Source organism: Sphaerodactylus townsendi, linkage group LG10 (assembly GCF_021028975.2).
Source record: "Sphaerodactylus townsendi isolate TG3544 linkage group LG10, MPM_Stown_v2.3, whole genome shotgun sequence".
NCBI lineage: Eukaryota > Metazoa > Chordata > Lepidosauria > Squamata > Sphaerodactylidae > Sphaerodactylus > Sphaerodactylus townsendi.
Window position 1 is genome coordinate 61,590,736 of NC_059434.1, and position 18,055 is coordinate 61,608,790.

An 18,055-nucleotide genomic window follows, 5' to 3' on the forward strand; every position below is an offset into this window, starting at 1 on the left:
AGTTTAAGGACATCAGGTGCAAGATGTGAAGAAAGATGCTTCACTGTCTGAGAACTCAGGGAACAAGTGGGATCAATAGTATCTTGGTACACTACAGTTTGATATAGTTTTGTATGTTTACAGGTCACACTTAAGGCATGAACAAGGAAGTCACAACATCAAAAGATAAATGTGGTGTCTTCTGGCATGGCAATATGGATTTTATGGATCTGTTCTGCTAACTTCTTCCCACAGCACTAACCTCTTCTGTTAGGGCAGGGAATCCCCAAATTTCCAAACTTTTCCCTGGGGGCGGTGGAAACATCAAAGGGGGCAGTGAGAAATTTTGGAACAGTGGGGGGGGGGGCGGCGGTAGGACATTTTGGGGTGGTAGGGGGGCAGCAGAGAATTTTTGAGTGGGGGGGAGGATGGCACAGAGATTGCCAGGCCAGCTGGCAGGGAAAAGGTCTTGTCCCTCCATCCTGGTGTCTGGTGAGTTTCAAAGGAAAAGCAGAAGCACTCTCCTCACTGTGGATCCCAGGGTGGGGAGGGAGCCAAGACACAGAGCTTTGTTACTGCTGCTTTGCAGAGCAAGATTTTGATTTTTTGCAACAGCACTTGCCTTGCTGTGTAGCCAGGGGGGCGGGGGGAAGAAGATCGAGGGCACAGAGCCAACACTCTCTTCACTGTGCAGCTGGTGGAGGAGGGAAAGGGTGAAGGCAAAGAGCCACCAAAGGCATCTTGATTACTCAATTTCTGTGTCCCATTTACATGGTTCTCCCCAAAAGACCTGCACTATACTACCCTGATTTAGTAGAGCGGGGCTTCAGTGCAGTCACTCAGCTTCTTTCCAAGCAGAGAAATAGACTGAAATTACTGAATTTGAGGATCCAATACTTTTTCTTAGTGTCTTATAATCTGATGTTGTACCGAGCCCATCCATCTTATTAAAACTGTGAAGACAGAATGGGTGAGATGCAAACATACTCTTTCATATTGCTAAAACAGCTCAATAAATTGGTTTGCCTTTACTAGGTCATGTTTTATTTGTGAAATACATACCTGTGTTTACAGTGTTTGAAGCTGTTTTGAATTTGCAGTCGATCTAATACCAAGAAAGAGATGTGTGTTCATGTGTGGGTGGGGCACTGTGGATGTGACCTGGGACTCAAGGGGGCAGCAGCCTGAAAAAGTTTGGGAACCACTGTGTTAAGAGAAGGTACCTTGCACTGGTGCAAGATTCTGCCCATGAGTGGAACAGATCTTAAAGGTTATGGTTCCCTTTTTGATGGTACCTTGATCATACAGACCTTGTGAAACTACTTGTGAAGGAGATACACAAATCATTCTGTATTGCACATGGTGACCATCTGCCTTATTCTTATAAATGCTCTTTTGCTTCACTGAACTCAGTGGTGAACATTTGCAGGTATAGTACTTGCGGGAAGACTCAGAAAAATTACATTATGTGCCATTTGCCTTGTCAAAGTGCAGAGAAGGGCAACGAGGATGATTGAGGGATTGGAGCACCTTCCTTATGAGGAGAGGCTGCAGCGTTTGGGACTCTTTAGTTTGGAGACGAGACGTCTGGGGGGGGGGGTATGATTGAAGTCTATAAAATTATGCATGGGGTAGAAAATGTTAACAAAGAGACATTTTTCTCTCTTTCTCACAATTCTACCCTGTTTCCCCGAATATAAGACATCCCCAGAAAATAAGACGTAGTAGAGGTTTTGCTGAAATTGCGAAATATAAGGCATCCCCCGAAAGTAAGACGTAGCAAAGTTTTTGTTTGGAAGCATGCCCGACGAACAGAACACAGAAAAATAAGACATCCCCTGAAAATAAGACATAGTGCATCTTTGGGAGCAAAAATTAATATAAGACACTGTCTTATTTTCGGGGAAACACGGTAGAACCAGGGGGAATACATTGAAAATGCTGGGGGGAAGAATTAGGACTAATAAAAGGAAACATTTTTTCACACAACTTGTGATTGGTATTTGGAATATGCTGCCACAGAAGATGGTGATGGCCACTAACCTGGATAGCTTTAAAAAGGGCTTGGACAGATTTATGGAGGAGAAGTCGATCTATGGCTACCAATCTTGATCCTCCTTGATCTCAGATTGCAAATGCTTAGCAGACCAGGTGCTCAGGAGCAGCAGCAGCAGAAGGCCATTGCTTTCACATCCTGCACGTGAGCTCCCAAAGGCACCTGGTGGGCCACTGCGAGTAGCAGAGTGCTGGACTAGATGGACTCTGGTCTGACCCAGTAGGCTTGTTCTTATGTTCTCAATTAGTTAAGTACATAAGTTCCAATGCCTTACAACACTTGAAAGAGTGATATGTGATACAACACTTGAAAGAGATCAAGTGATACAACAATTGAAAGAGTGATTTGTGACTAACCTCCACTCGGGCCAGGGCCTTTACGGCTCTGGCCCTGGCCTGGTGGAACACTCTCCCTCCAGCTGTCCGGGCCCTGCGGGATCTCGGCGATTTCCACAGGGCCTGTAAGACTGAGTTGTTCCACCGGGCCTTTGGAGAGACCAGTTGCTGAATTGTGCCCCCTCTGTTCTCCTGTGAGGGTCCCGTTACATCTTTGGGACCCACCGTGACCTCCCCTCTTTCCTCGTTAGGAGGATTTTTAAGTAAGGGTTTTGTGGGAAGCCAAAGTCATGTAGCAATCACAGTTTTAAATTAATATTTTAGAGTTTATGGGGCTGAGTTCTTAACGTTAGGTATTTATTAGTTGTTATTTACTCGCCCCTCTTGTTATTGTATTTTATGTTGATGTTGTACACTGCCCAGAGCCCTCCGGGGATGGGGCGGTATACCAAATTGAAATAACAACAACAACAACAACAACAACAACAACAACAACAACAACAACAATAGAACATCAGTCCACATGCTGCAGAAAGCAGCACTTCTAGGAACTGCACATATTCTACGCAGATACCTCTAATATCCTAGGTCCTTGGGAAGGACTCGATATTCAGAGATGAATTCCAGACACTTGTGCTGTGTTGTTATGTGTATAATAATGATGATGATGATGATGATGATGATGATGATGATGATGATGATGATGATGATGATGATAATATTTTAGTTTAACTTTTTTTGTTGCAGGCCATTTGCTATGCTGGAAAAGATATTTCTGGATTTGCTGTGGATTGGATAAATCGAGGCATTTATTTGGCTCACTACCAGAAGACCACCATTGAGGCAATCATCTTGGATGGAAACCATTCCCGAATCCTTTTCAAAGATGAACACCATCCCACAAGCATTGCAGTTGATCCAGGCAAAAGGTAACTGAGATGGCTCTCAGAGAGATGCTGCTCAGTAAATGGATATTTCAGGTATTTCAAGGCAATATCTCAATGGTCTGAGACACAGTAGAGGTTCCTTTAACAAGAGCAGAATCATTACTGTCAGTTTATAGTTATAGAAAGTTCACATTTTTGCATCAAATTTATGACACGTAAAAGCACAAGCTGCTTAGAAAACCTCTAGTTACTGAGAAAAACTTTTAAAGGACCATACAAAAGATTGGTGATCATCATCCTGTGGCAGTTTCTTTTTTCAACAATACAGTCCTAAGCAGAGTCACAACCTTTAAGCTCTTTGACCTCAATGGACTGAGAAGAGTATAATTCTGATTAGGACTGTATTGTAAATAGTCTTTAAAAGCTCTTCATTATCCAAATGACAGATACCATTTTTGGGGGAGGGGTGTGTAAAACCAGTAATTTTTAAAAGTTTGATTCAACAGAAATTATTTAGTCTCTCTTTCAGGGCAATTATCTACTAGAACAAAATAATGACCATTCAATTATAAGTACTTTTTAGTTTTAAATTATATATCGGATTACATTGTGTATAGCCTACCTTTCTCATTGAGACCTAAGGTATATTACCTAATGAAAATCTGTGCAACAACAAAAAACTGTTAAGTGCAATACTGAAATCATAGGACTGGGGACCAGGATTTACAAAAGATTTATGTGATCTGTTGGATTGTCAATGAAACAATTTTAATTTTTTTGTTTTTTTCTTACAGGTTTTTATTTTGGGCTTCCAATGGGGATGCTGGCAGAATCTACAGGGCGGACTTGAATGGAAAAGAAGCATGGGATGTTTTGAGGAGCACAGGAAAGATCAAAACTATTGCTCTGGATTTTATTGACAAGAGGATCTTCTGGATCCAGTATGGTGATGATGGTACTTCCCACATTGGAACCTGTGATTATGATGGTGGTTCTGTCCATTTAATCAAACAGGCTGTGCGGTATGTTTTAGAAAGCAAGTGTAAAACTTGAACATTCCCTAGTCTAAATCAGGAAGCTCTATGCTTGAATGTAAATTTCTGCCCATGTTCCCCTAATACTTGCTTTTGTACATACAGGACAGCACGATTTTGTATATATTGAATGTCAGTAGCTATTTGCTGGGATGATGAAATGAAACAACCATTTCCAGTGTCCCTCAGAATGAAATGCTTTAGATGGAGGGAGCTCTGATTCACAAAAGCATACATTGGAATAATTTTGCTAGTCTCTACAGTGTCATTGGACTTCAGTTTATTCTAATGGATTTAAGTGTTAACTGTGTCTCTGGATTGTGGTATATGTGGCTAATGTAACATCAGTAAAAATAAATAGATTGTGCTCTTTTATGAAAATAAGAGCCTCACCTTTTTGATGTCTCTGTAGAAACCAACTCTATGACATGTGTCTCTTTGAGGATGATATGTACTATTCAGAATCAACTGGTACTATCTGGAGAGCCAATAAATACACAGGAAAAGATAGAGTTGCAATTAACCTGCAGCCATCGTTCCCTTCACCTACTGAGGTTTTGATAGTGCATCCATTAAAACAGCCCAATTTTAGAACAGACGCTAAAGCATTTGGTAAGTTTCCAGGTAATGGCATTGTTAAATGTTTCAGACTAACATGAACAGTTCTGTTTGGCCTATATGCCCCAGTCAACTTGTCTATATTACTCATATTACAAATTACCTGGAATGTATTAGTCATTGTAGCCGAATTCTTTTTTTTTAATGTGCTACTGCTATTTGGCAACTATTTAGATATTCAAGATCAATTCCTGGTCATAGCTTTTGGTTAATTGTTCTTCACAGACCTGTTCCACAGTAAGCAACTTCTCTGATGAATGTGGTTTCTTTACTTCCATAATCTCTTTCTTGTCAATATTGATACTGCTAATACTCATACTGATGTGTTTTTACACAGCTGAACATCTTTCCCACATAGAGTCCATTGCTATTATATCCCAGCTAGGCTAGGAAAGTGTAGTCGTGAGGGCTGTGACTGTTTTCCAATCTGCAGAGGGTCATTAAAGGATCCTCTTAAGGGAGTCAAATTAGGCTCAGAGGAGGCAATCTCAGGCCGTGTGTTCTTCAAGGAATTGCTCTTCATCTCTGTTTATTGACCTATAACGTTTATAATTTAAAGGACCCTTTTGGGGGTGGGGGGAATTGGGCTGATAGCAGATGAATGGTTCATTATTAACAATTCCCCTTGCTCAGGCCTTGGGTTGAAAGATTCTCATGTCTGAAGTAGAAGGTAATATTTGTACACTTCTCCCTATTCCTAATGTTTGCTGGAAGTTTGAGGGCACCACATAGGTACAGCCGTCAGTCTTTATCAGAGTTGAGGGGAGCACAGAGTTTTTCTCTCCTAAAGCAGGATTGAACTAAGCATATCTTAGGAGTCCCTCCTTTTTCTGTCCTACCTGTTTCCCTATGTTTGTTATGGCTTATCACATCTGCGTGCATGACCCCCATTTCATAAAAAACAGAAGTGATAAGAGAATACATGGATGAGTGTGAAGCATCTATTAGGACAAATGTCAAGTCATGTGTTTGTGCACCTTTTTGTGCACCATTGCTTTGTGCACCTTTCCAGAGATAACAGCTGAAGACTGTATTTTAAACTGTTGGACTTTGCAAACTTGAATCCTGCTAGTGAAATCCACAGACATATAAATTCAAATGTCAGCTGATATGTAGGGTATCAGCCCACTTGGTTGAAGCTATCAACTGATTTGCACTTTAAAGTCATTGTATAATTTCACTTCAGTTGGTACTCACATTCAGTGTGAGTGTTCATCTACCAGGGAATTACGACGAACACTCTAAATATTTATTTATTTATTTATTTATTTATTTATTTATTTATTTATTTATTTATTTATTTATTTATTTATTTATTTATTTATTATTCTACTTTTATACCGCCCTCCCCCGAAGGGCTCAGGGCGGTTTACAACAGTGATAAGACAATAAATATTAAAACAATTTAAAAGCAGCATCCAGTTTCTGTATCAATTAAAATAAAGATGGCGTCCCACTATTAAAACTCCTACAAAGGGAGTATGGGGAACATTGCTGATAATAGAGTGCTTGGGCAGTGGTCCATTCTAGTGTAGGTACTTATAAGACACCTCCTTCTTAAATGACTGCTTTGGCTTATAATTTTTCTCCCCTTCCCCCCACTGTTTGTTATCTTTCCTTTGTTTGGGGACTCTAGAACCTTCCTTTTGAAGCAGGATTTGCTGAAGAGTGGAGACATGGTCTGATTCTAATACATATCTGTTTTTCCTCCTTTTTTCCCCTCACATGACTTCTTATTAAACATTGAGGGCATGGGAAAGAAGCTTAAACTGCCCAATCCATATGAACTCTTTGGACTTGGCGCGTGCATTGCTTAGCTTATCCAGCCCAAGAATCTGGATTAGCCTAAAGTATAAATGAGATTTATAAAGAGATCGTATGCCAAGTGAAACCTGCAAACGAAACCATGCGAGCGCTAATTAAATGGCCTGCAAATGGAAGTTGAAAATCCACACTGTTTTTAAAAAGATAGCTACAAAAGTTGCTTTTCATTGACATTACGGAACCTATTTGATTGTTAAATGTTTGCCAAGGTCAGGTTTGGGATATTTGTTGCAAGCTCTGTCCTTCCACTAGATTAGTGCTCTGACTGCAAGCACAGCAGGTCAGACCAGGATGCCTCCCACTGCATCACCTGCCCTACCCTCTACATGTTTGCTAGGACTGCTTGATGGTCTACAGAGCACTAAAGTGGGCTCTGAACACTTACAGTGTATTTCTGCAATGAAACCAGCCCAGCTTTGTGATGTAATAACTGTATTCAATTGGCAATCTCTAGAAGCAATTTTCAACCACATACTTTAAGAGAACTTAGTGGTAGACTGGCCCTTTTATTTATTGGGGAGGTCCCTGTGCTAGAGGGCCACTGGCAGCCTCCAGATCTCCAGGAATTTCTCAGGCCACAGTTAACAACCCTACGAGACCCCCTATCTGATCAGGGCACTATTAGGGGTTTCAACAACCCTATGGCTAGAGTTAAAAAGGTAAAAGTAGTCCCTGGCCAACAGGGGCGGAGCGAGGGGGAACTTTGCCCGAGGCCACCCCAGAGCACCCCCACCCAGCCCTCACCTCACCCCCGCACAGGTGAGTGCCTGGGGTGTCCCCCCTGCCCCTTTGGTGCTATGCCACTGCTGGCCGATTATACACAAAGCATCTGCTGTGCAATGGGGGCAAATATGCATTGCTGAAAGATTTCTTGTATGAATGTATTTCCTCAAGTTCCGCTTTCACTTTCTATTCTTTTTGCAGAGACTACTTCTAACATGAATTTAATTTTGCTTTGTAGCCAGAGTGGGCAGAGTTACCAGTGAGCACAACTTTGACCCAAACCTCTTCCCTCCGCCCATCTAGTTTCACACCCCACCCCCTGGTGCTACTTTGCACACTTCCCCCTCCACCTCTCTAAATGCTTGTATCAATATAGCGACAGGAAAAACACAAACAGGGCGCTGCTAAGCGCATTAATTCTTGTTCCAGAATAAAAGCCAACCGCATTGGATTCCTTTTGCCTTTACTGCAATGTAGTTTTTCCTCGGGTCGCCGATGGCACGGCACATACGGCCCTGTAGTCAACGATCTTCCCCTTCTTTGCTTCACAAGGAACCTTTGCGTTTTGCATCTCACAGGAAATGCGGTGCAACGCATCGACTAATCTGATTGGCTTCTGGCGCGCAGTCCTTGGGCGGTCCGGGTGGGCTAAATTTCGCGTTCCTTAGCGTCACCATTCGCGAGGGAGCGCATTATCGCGTGTCACGCGACGGATCGACGGAGTGAAAACCCCTGATTGGTCGGGCCGTTAGCTCGATGGTTGTCTCGCGTTGATTGAGACGCGTGATCACCGTGCCGCCACTTTGCTATACGTATATACCGAAGCGCTCGAAACGCTACCGCGAGCTCTCCAGGTACTCGCTACCTGTGGTTAGTAGGGTTGCTCCTCACTTCAAGGTTGTGCCTCGCTTTTGCTACAGAACTGCTTTTGTAGGCATAATATCTGACCGATGGAAAGCCATCAGGTCAGCCAAATGCGCCTCGGACAATAGAGGAGAACAGAGCTGCTTCTTCTGGTTGTGACAGCCTTTCTGTGCCGCACTGGACGAAAGTCGTGGTTCGTCTGCGCACAAGCCTTCATGCACTTAATGCGGATGTGCATGATAGTTTCGTCGCGAGGCTTCTGCAATCTTCGCCGGTCAGTGAAACAGAGGCTTAGGGCGCTGCGGGTCTCGCCCGCTAAGGTTGCTCTTTGCACGCCGCCCAGCCAGCTTCTGGGTGTACCTTCCAGCGACCGTGATAGGTGTGACTGGTGGTATAACTGGCGCAGTGGTCATCATGGAACGGTATGAGGAAATGGCTCAAGAACTTCCGCGATGAGCAGAGTGGTGAACGCTCCAGAGGACGCGTGGCCAGCCTAGCACCAGCATTGAGGCGCCAAGACTTACCCTGTGATGCGGCGGCGCTGTTCGCGTGGAGAGATCGCGAAAGTGGGGATGGGCCATTTGGTAGCATCTGGCCAGTCCCAACTCCTTCAGGGAGCAGCGGCAGCAGTTTGGAGTGGGCACCACGGCACCGCTTCGAAGGCTGTCCATGTGAATTCTGTACAGTGAAGTCGCGGAAGAAATATCCTGTTCAAGAGGGTTGTCCGGGTTTGGCCGGATCCAGTGGGAGAAGGTAGGCTGACAGCGGGTTTGATAGTGCTACGCAGTCGCGTGCAATACTCTCACTTTTGCGCGCGTGGTTCTCTTGGGTCTGGTGGCCCTGGAGGTGCGCAGTTTCAATTTTCTGGAGTTTGATTACACAGAGTCTGCAGGCAGTGGGGACACATGTTCCCCTTTCTTTATTTTTATCTCGAGGAATGGGACGGGGAGGCTTAACTCCCTGCGGTGGTGGGTAACCAGAGCCTTTCCAAATAACGCCATCGGGATGCGTCTTTAAGCGTTCCGCCCAACCCAGAGCCGGACCGGCCCAGGAATTTCGTGGCGCATATCTAATTTTGAAGAAGAAAGTGAGCTGTGAGGTGCGGCTACCAGGTCAGAGAGGGCAAAAAAAAAATGCGTTGAACATTCTGGGGCCAGTTTTTTGGGAGGAAGGGGGGGCTGGGGAAGAGTTCCACCCAGGGGCAGATATCCTCACCCCGTGATACGGACGAGGGGTTGAGGCAGATACATGCCATTACCGAATTTGTTTTCGCGATTTGAGTAGCCTGTAAATGGTCAACCCCATACCGACATCGGTTCTTCCCGAAGGGGCGGTTTCCGCTGCAAAGCGCCTGGCATTGCAATTAACTGCATTGATACAGCTGCCAGGCACTGGGCAACCTGGCCAACCCAGTGCAGGTTTATGGGTGAAGATTTGAAAGCGGCAGCATTCTTTACTAAACTCCGGGGCCTGTCCTGGCAGTGCTGGCTTGGCAACAGGACGTGGGCCCAGATTTACTAATCCAGGGAGGGCCATTCAGCAATTTGGCCTCCCGCCTCTTCTGTGGCTAAAATAGAGAAGCAGAGGTAAAATGAAGAAAATTCAGAGTATGGTGATCTCTGATGAGGAGAGTAAGCCCACGGCAAGGGGCATGCCTGCAGAGATCGATCCCTACATAGAAGCGCATCATGCGCCTCACCTTACTGCCGCTTTGTTCAGGAAGACACAGAGCAATGGGCGCCATGACAACTAACCGGGTCTGTTTTTCCCCAAACAACCTCCAGGTTATCGCAGCGGATTTGCCAACATAGGCTTCCTACAGCAAAGCCGAGGAGCAATTGATGGAGGTGCCACATATTCTAAACTCCATCGAGACGCCCCGCGGGACTACATCCAACCGTAAAGAGTGGTGGCCTCCATTGTTCTTATGGCTGTTTGCCTGGCGACAAAGGGACGCTTCTTTGAGGGATGACATTGGTCACCCCGTAGAAGCCACCTGATCAGCGCAAGCATTTTTACTTTCAGGGTTGCCATTTCACACTATGGCCATGGACAGGGGTGCTCTTCTTCCCAGTTAACCTTTGTATTGTCCATTCCACGGCGTAATGTCCCAACCGCTGATTTTGGCGGTATGGCGATTCCTCCTCATGCGGGAGGTGGCTTTTGCAAAGCCATTACCTTCATCCACAGGAACGCTTACAGGAGCCATTTCTGGGTACAACAGGAAGAATGTGAGCAGGGCCAGATGTGTTGTGCCAGGCGAGCCTTTGGGCGATTAAAGGGGAGGTGGAAGTGCCTGTGGCAAACAAGTTGCCCATAAGAATTGGTGGAGAGAGGGTTAACTCACCCTTGCTGCCACTTGTGTTGTTCTTACAGCAACCATCTTGGCGCGGCGAAAATCAGGACTCTCCCGGAGAGTGAATGGCATGGACTGGCCTCCCCCGCTAGCACCTCCAGATGGAAGAGCAGCAGCCCACTGGCTATAATTGACCAGGGTGAGGGGCCGTCCCACTCTGAGGATCAGCATCTGGCAAGGGGAAGGCTGTGAGGAATGCCCTGGCTACTCTACCTCTACTGCACCCAACCGCCCTGTGCAGCAGTAGTCTCCTCCGCCTTCCATGCTCTCGTACACCATTGGTGTAGGTGCTAATGTGCAAAAATTTTTTTTTATTTTCTCCGTGAATAAAGTTTCTTCTTCCACTGATAAAGCCAAACCTACACGCCTGGAGCGTCTCTCTCAATTCCTCAATACACATCTCCCCTCTCCACTCACACTTGGAGCATTGCAGCATCCAGGTGAACCACCTTTCAATCGTTAAAGGAATTGTCTCATGAGATTGATTAGGTAGGTGGGTGCACGGGTGCTACCTTTGGGAGGCGTGAAAAAAAAGAATCGCGGTGGTTTGTAATGCGGGAATCACTCCTGGAATTAACAATGGTCCCTGCGGCAAGAAGCTCCAAGATGGGGGGTCATGACATGCCGGCTCGACTCTAGTAAACGCCGGGCTAAAAAATTGTATTATTATGAGGTATGTGTGGGGAACAGTGAGGCCCTTTAAGTGAGGACTGTGCACGGAAGTTCATAGGACACTGCCAGGACTCCCTGGTTGGGCGTAGATCCATGGATGCTTGTTTGGCTGGGAGCACTCTAACAGCAGTCTTTACAGCCTGTGCGCTTGGATGCGCATGAGGACAGGAAGTTCGGGTTAAACATGCAACGCCACGTCAAGCCCCCCGTTAGCTCAACTAGGCGTTGCCCCTTCCATGCTTCTGTAAAGGGTTCCGATTGGCCCATCATCCCCTCTCGCACTCTATCACCCTCCAGTAAATAACAGTGAGCACTTAAGGGTCGATATATGTCGTCCTCTCGCGTGAACTGGTCGGAAGAGGAGGTGGATGGCGATGATACTGTCTCAGCCGTGATCAGCAGGGGGTACATGCCGAACACAGTGAATGGTGGGTAAGCTGGAAGCTCCCCAACAGGAAAATATATAATTCCGGCCCCTCAGCAAGTGCGCCATGGCAAGGGAGCGGGGACACAACTTAGGAGCCCTACTCAGATCTCAAAACAAGTGGAAAGCGGCTCAAAAGAGCAATTTAAAGCTGAGGAGCCGACCTCTTTGGGCGGTGGAAGGAACTTCAAGCTGTCGCTGGGAGGCCAAAGCACTACTCCCTCACGCGCCGAGGCTTGGCTGAAGGCTGGTGATCCCGGAGCAGACACATCGGAAATGAAGGGGGGTGAGGATTTGGTAATTTTTTTCCAGCAGCATGCTCTTGCAGTGACAAACCAGTTTCTGGTTCTCAAATGCACCTGCTAGCTTTAATCTGAGCACCACCTGAGAACCAACCAATCAGTGAGATTGTGAGTTTAAGCTTGAAGGAGGTGCACTTCTACCTTAGTGTTACAGAGCACCCTATCGCGGCAATACCGGTCTGCTTGAGCACAACGATTAGAGGTGTGACTGTGTGAACGGAGCAAATTGCAGGCAGGTAACAAATGAGCTAACTGTGCAGCCGTGGATTTTGAGGTTACTGATAGCAGAGCCAGACCACTCCCCTGGTCAAAACGGGTGCATACCCCCCCCCCCCCAACGCCAGGCTGGCTGGTGATGTGAAACCCATCTTTGTCAATTCAGGTTCTCATGACAACAAGCCCAAATGTAATTGCTGTGTTTACTTTGGCCAGCTCCAGGCATTTAAAGGCTGTGTCTGATCCAACCACGCCAAGTGCAGTCTTCCTGAGGGCAAGCAAGTGAGAGGGGAATGTGATGCCCTTTGAGGCATGCTGCAGTAGAGTGAAGGGGCCGGAGGGCACACTCTTTTCTCCTCTTCCCTTACACCACTTCCCTCAGTCTCATGCAAATTGCAAAGCGGGCATGTGAGCAATCAAGCATCTCCCCTCCCGCATTACGCATGCTCTCAGTCTGGCCTTATGGTCTAGCTGCAAAGCCGCGATTTAAATCATGGTGAGGCGCGTGGGAGCCATTGTTCAGGACGCGAGTGTTTCAGGCCACTCTTGCTCTCCTCCCGCTGCTTCTGCATTGCCGCGCAAAGTTTTACCCAGCATCAACGCAGGCAGAAAGGTTACAACTCTTTAACCAACAGCGGACGCTTTGAAGAGCCGCGACCATATTCCCTCGGCCCCACAGCTTTGAGAAACTTGATGTGGAGTCTTAAGGCAAAACTTTAGGAGAACTACTAAACTTGAGAGAAGTTAAGACATAGGGAACTTGCATTCAGCTGCTACCGCCTCTACCTCTTGTGTCTGATAGAGAGCTCCCCACATGCTGGCCTCCTGTTCAATGATGTCAGGGCTCGAATTGTTGAATGTGGGAGAGAGCCAATTTTAAAAAATTAGATGTATGTATTGTGGCTATCTGGAGCTTAAAGCCATGCATCCCCCCCTATTCCCTCTGTAGGAGCAGCTTCGCCCACCACCAAAAAACCGCGAGGAGGAGGAGCGAGGGGCCACCCAGGTGCGAGTGCGAGTGAAGATGAGGGTAAAGCCTACCCAGGAGTGCCATGTTCTCGGGAAGAGGTAGCTTGCCGCTGGATGCCAGACGCTCCATGTTAATACTGAGAGTTGTGTCATGCGTACCTTCAAATGCTAACTGGCTCTGCAATCTCTCCATGTTTCTGCGTAAGGGAATGTCTAGGGACACAGAGGGGGGCTCTAACCACTTGGTGGGCGCTCTGGCAACAGAAACTACTCTACACGCGTGCAGATTGGCACTCAGACAGAGTTTCTATGCGCTGGATGCCAACTGTGAGCAGCATGGAAAACACTGGGCCGGGGCTGTTTTTGGGCGGGTTCGCGGCAGCAGAATTTTCTGCATGGAGGCTGGACACGGCTTATGTACCTGAAGAGCTCTTCTGAAGGGGACACAAGGTTGGCATGGAACCAGACCCCGCCACTTCTTTGCATCATCCTAAATTTTTCACATGTGGTTATATCTTCCACACTCTTCAGACAGGGATCTGGAGCCGCCAGGCTGGCTGTGGTTGAGAGAGGCGGATGAACAGGAGGATAGGGGGGCCGGCCAGGAGGCTCCCTGGCAAAGCCGGAGGGCTGCAGAGAAGGCAGGGCAAAACCATTACGCGAGTGGCGGCATCCAGCCAAACACAAAGCACCAAACTTCCTTTAACCCATCTCCCGCTGCCTCCAGTTGTCTTAGCTGCCAAAATGCATTGCTTAAATCACACACAAAAGGCAATTGCAGTAATTTTTTCACAAAATGCTTTATTGCATATGGCTTCTATTACCTAAGCTTGTTGGTTACATCTCTCTGCAAAGCAGAGGATTGTTCATGCTTTCCATGACCTTCCCTCTCCCTGGCGCAACCAACCTGCAAGGAAGGACAGGGTGGCATGCAGTATAACGCTTTATAAAAGGCTTATAAACAAATTAAACTCTGATGCTTTAAACGCGATATCACTTCAGCCTCTCCATGCAAAAGCAGGGGGGGGGTCCCTGCCGTGGTGGTGGCAGACAGAGAAAACAGGGGATTGGGTGGAGTTAAACGCTTTGCTGGTTGATCTTCTGCTGCAAAACGCAGAGGATTGTCTGCTTTCCATGACCATCCTCTCCTGGCAACCTTACCACAGAGGGCAGGCGCATCGCAGCTCCTTTTTTAAAAATATTAAAACCTACTAACCTTTGATGCTTAAACGCATCATCACTTCCTATGTAAAAGCGGGGTTCTACCGTGGTGGTGGCAGACAGAGAAAACAAGAGGTGGGTGGGTCGCTGGTTGGTTACATCTTCTGCAAAGCAGAGGATTGTCATTGCTTTTTTCCATGAGCCATCCCTCTCCCTGGCAACTCTACCACAGAGGCCAGGGACGGTAGCCCTTTTAAAATATTAAAACCAACTAACCTCTGATGCTTAAACGCATCACATCAATAGCCTAAAAAAAGCAGGGGGGGGGGGGTTCTCTGGGCTGCGGTGGTGGAAGCAGACAGAGAAAACAAGGGTGGAGTGGGTGGGTGCGGGTCGCTGGCTGGTTACATCTCTGCAAAAGCTATGAGGATTGTCTGCTTTCCATGACCATCCTCTCCTGGCAACCTACCTGAAGGGGAGGGCAGCCATGTGTAGCAGCCTGTTTTAAAATATTAAAACAAATTCTAACTCCTGATGCCTAAAAGCGGCATACGGCTAGCTAACCTATGTAATAGAAGGGGGGGCTTCAACACTTGCCAGGTGGTGGCAGACAGAACGGAAATAACAGGGGGAGGTCCCCACAGGTCCATTCTTGCTTTCGGGCTTCCTCGCTGCTTGTGCATTGGTTGTGATTCTTGCGCAAGCCACACACCTGAGTTGCAGCACAGCTCAGAGGTTCTCCCCAACCATCATCAAGGTCCCTCCACCTGTGATGGAAGGGGCTTCGCGGCTTCACATTATTTTAAGGACTCAAGTCGGGTGTCCTCAGCCACAGAGTGGGATAAGTCACCTCTGCGCGTGACTTCCAATGAGATTATGCAGCCGGGCCAGCAATTTCACACAAGTGGGCAGGCACTGCTGAAAGCGCTGGGGCAGGCAAGGCTTCAGATGCACCGCAGGAGCAGAGGCTTGAACCAATGGAAACCCCCGGAAGCTTGCCCTCTGCCACCTCGAGGGAGCCCATGCGCGCTGCAGCAAAGCCGCGTCATGCCAAGGGTCTGCATTAGTGTCATTCCCCCACCAATAGTCGATGGCCAGCTTCGCCTCAGCCATGGCGACAGCTCCCTTTGTTTTGCTCTGGCGCCGACTCTGCATGAATGACGCCACCTCCCTTCAAAATTTATCCTCGAGTTACGCCTCCTCTCCTCTATCATTGCCTCGACCTCTCCCCTTTCGCTCCTCATGGCCTTCGCCAAAGTCAGCGGAAAGCACTCCAACCACGTCGCACACGCCGCCTCGTCAGCAGTCATTTCTCCGCTCTGGGTGAAGTCCAGTTCCATCATGGGCAGGGGTGTGGAGCCTGTAAGAGGACATCGTTGTTGTTGAAGAAGCAAAATTAATAGCTGCAGGTGATGGAAGGAACTTTTATGGAATCCAACTGTCATCTACCCCCTAGGCTGCGTGATGCATGGTATACACACCACTTTCTTGTTGAGCACATAGAGCAGATCTGCATAGGCATCCCAGGGTTTTGCAAGATAAAGCTGAAGATCAGAACCCCTAAGCATTCACATTGAGAATCAAGCAGTGAGAGCTCAAGTGGGCCACGAGTAATGAGCAGCTCACTTTACGGCATGCTGTCTTCTCTTGTCGTAAGTAAATGGAGTGGTTGTCCCTATATGCTCTCTCAGAGTGCCTACCACAAAAAATCGCTGAATTGTGTGGGTTGGGGTTTGTGTTTCAACGCGACCTTCATTTCTGCACCAGAACTCCCAGCAATAGGATGGTCAAGGACATCATTCATGTCACCAGAGGTGTCTGCAAAGAGAGCTTCTGCCATGAAGGAGAAAAGAACATAGAGGCCGCGATCACTCATCACTTTTCTTCCTTGATTGGACAAGCACTAACGCGATTAAGCGCCAGGAGTGCTGGAGCTGCCAGTATGGGTATTGACTGGGCCGCGACAATCGCTCAGAAGCCAGCACACCACCCTGGCAGGCGCTTATGAACCACGCCAGCACTAACATGCAAATGGCTAAGAGGCATCCTGTTGTGGTCAAATACCTCTCACATGCCCGGCCAAGTTTCCTGTGGAGGGACCATTGCTCCCTGCATGCGGCTCTCCTGGTGCAGGAAACCACATTGAATGTGCACTGTTGTTTTGGGGCAAAATTCCATCAAGAATTTAGTTGTGCCCCTTAACCCGTCCCCTCTAATTTTGAAGCCGCACGACTGGTGATGGAGGGATGTGCGTAGAACACCACAAAGCATGGCCTTACACCCTCAGCAGGTGGCTAAAAGCAGCCAATGAACTCACCACTCATCTGGCGACATAGGGATCATCGCTATGGCATCGTCCTCCCTGGAGAATTGCTGATTTCTGACGGTGGAAACTGCTCGTTAATAAAAGCCCCGGCTATTTACAGAGTTCAGTAGCTGCATTTGCAGAACCGCGGACTAAAGAGGAGAGGAAGGGGAGAATTGAGGATTCACTCCTGTAGTCCACTGCACTGTGCAACCAAATAGCTACGAGCTGGAATGCAAGCATCCTGCACATCCGCATCCGCGCTTTACAGAGAAATAGGACATGAGCGGGGACCACGAGTGTAAGACCAACCCAGAAGTGAAGCTGCGGTAGAGTCTGGGAAGTGCCCCATCACAAGAGAGGCACAACAGAGCAAAGCGCTGCAGCATCCGGGGTATCAGGCAGAAGTACAGGAAAACTCACCCTGGGATGTAGGGGATGGGTGGAAACCTGCACGGGGTCTCGCTGGCCTATGGTCTCCAAGTCTCTGCTCCCAACGCTGGTGGAATCCCCTGGCGCTGCCGCTGCCTGGAGGAAGCTGTCACGGACGCGACTCACAATCGCCTCGGAGCTGATCACGCGTTGGGTTGGCCCTTGATCCCCCCCCCAACATCTGCTTTCGAAGCTCCTCATAGAAGGGCATCGTCCGGCGCTCCATTCCCTGAAGTGTTGTTGTGCTGGTGTATCCGGCTTAAAGTCCCTTTTCAAAGTGCCTTTGCGCTTCGGTCCTGCACTCCAACGGACGTCCTGTTGTGCCCCGCCAGCATTTGATCTGCCACCCTCTCAAACACGCCGCCCGCTGCGGATTACGAGGATCCTTAAAGTGAAGCGCTTCGAACTTCCTCTTCCCCTTACACGCAATACCGAGGTCGCTTTCGGCTCTCCTCCACGCCGCCATGATAATGCCGCCTTCTACCTCGACTCCTTACCCGAAAATGGCGGCCGCATTGTTTTGCAAGGCAGCTTCGGTTTTCCTCCCATCCCGGTCGCTAGACGAGACTCTTCGCAAACGCTATACCGCCCTGTAACAGAGGGCAGGAAACGAAGGCTGACGAAAGTCACCGCGTGCTGGGCAAATATCACCGTTAGCCGGCAACGGGCCAACAGGCCTTCGTGGAGTCGAAAGGCAAAGGCGCGCATTGACGCCACCGAACGGGTATGAGGGGAGGCGGCAGTGAGATGCAAAGTGAACTCTAAAGCGAATGCCGCTGCGCAGCCAGAACGCCTGGCCGTCGCACTCCCGGCATTGGAGGGATCAAATCTGCCACACGTCCTGCGGCTGGTAAACCCTCGCTGCCGCCTCGATTCACTTTTTTAAGCCTACACATTT

The 18,055-nt window shown here is 47.9% G+C and overlaps 1 protein-coding gene across 3 annotated transcripts in view; it reads left to right on the top strand.

Annotated features, from left to right (window-relative positions):
• EGF (epidermal growth factor) overlaps positions 1-18,055 on the top strand; it is a 62,885-nt gene that overhangs the window by 11,352 nt on the left and 33,478 nt on the right. For all 3 annotated transcript variants that reach the window (XM_048508837.1, XM_048508838.1, XM_048508839.1), the window contains exons 3-5: positions 3,118-3,299; positions 4,052-4,279; positions 4,704-4,903. In XM_048508837.1, coding sequence (XP_048364794.1) covers positions 3,118-3,299; positions 4,052-4,279; positions 4,704-4,903 — 610 coding nt within the window. The remainder of the gene's footprint in view (positions 1-3,117; positions 3,300-4,051; positions 4,280-4,703; positions 4,904-18,055) is intronic.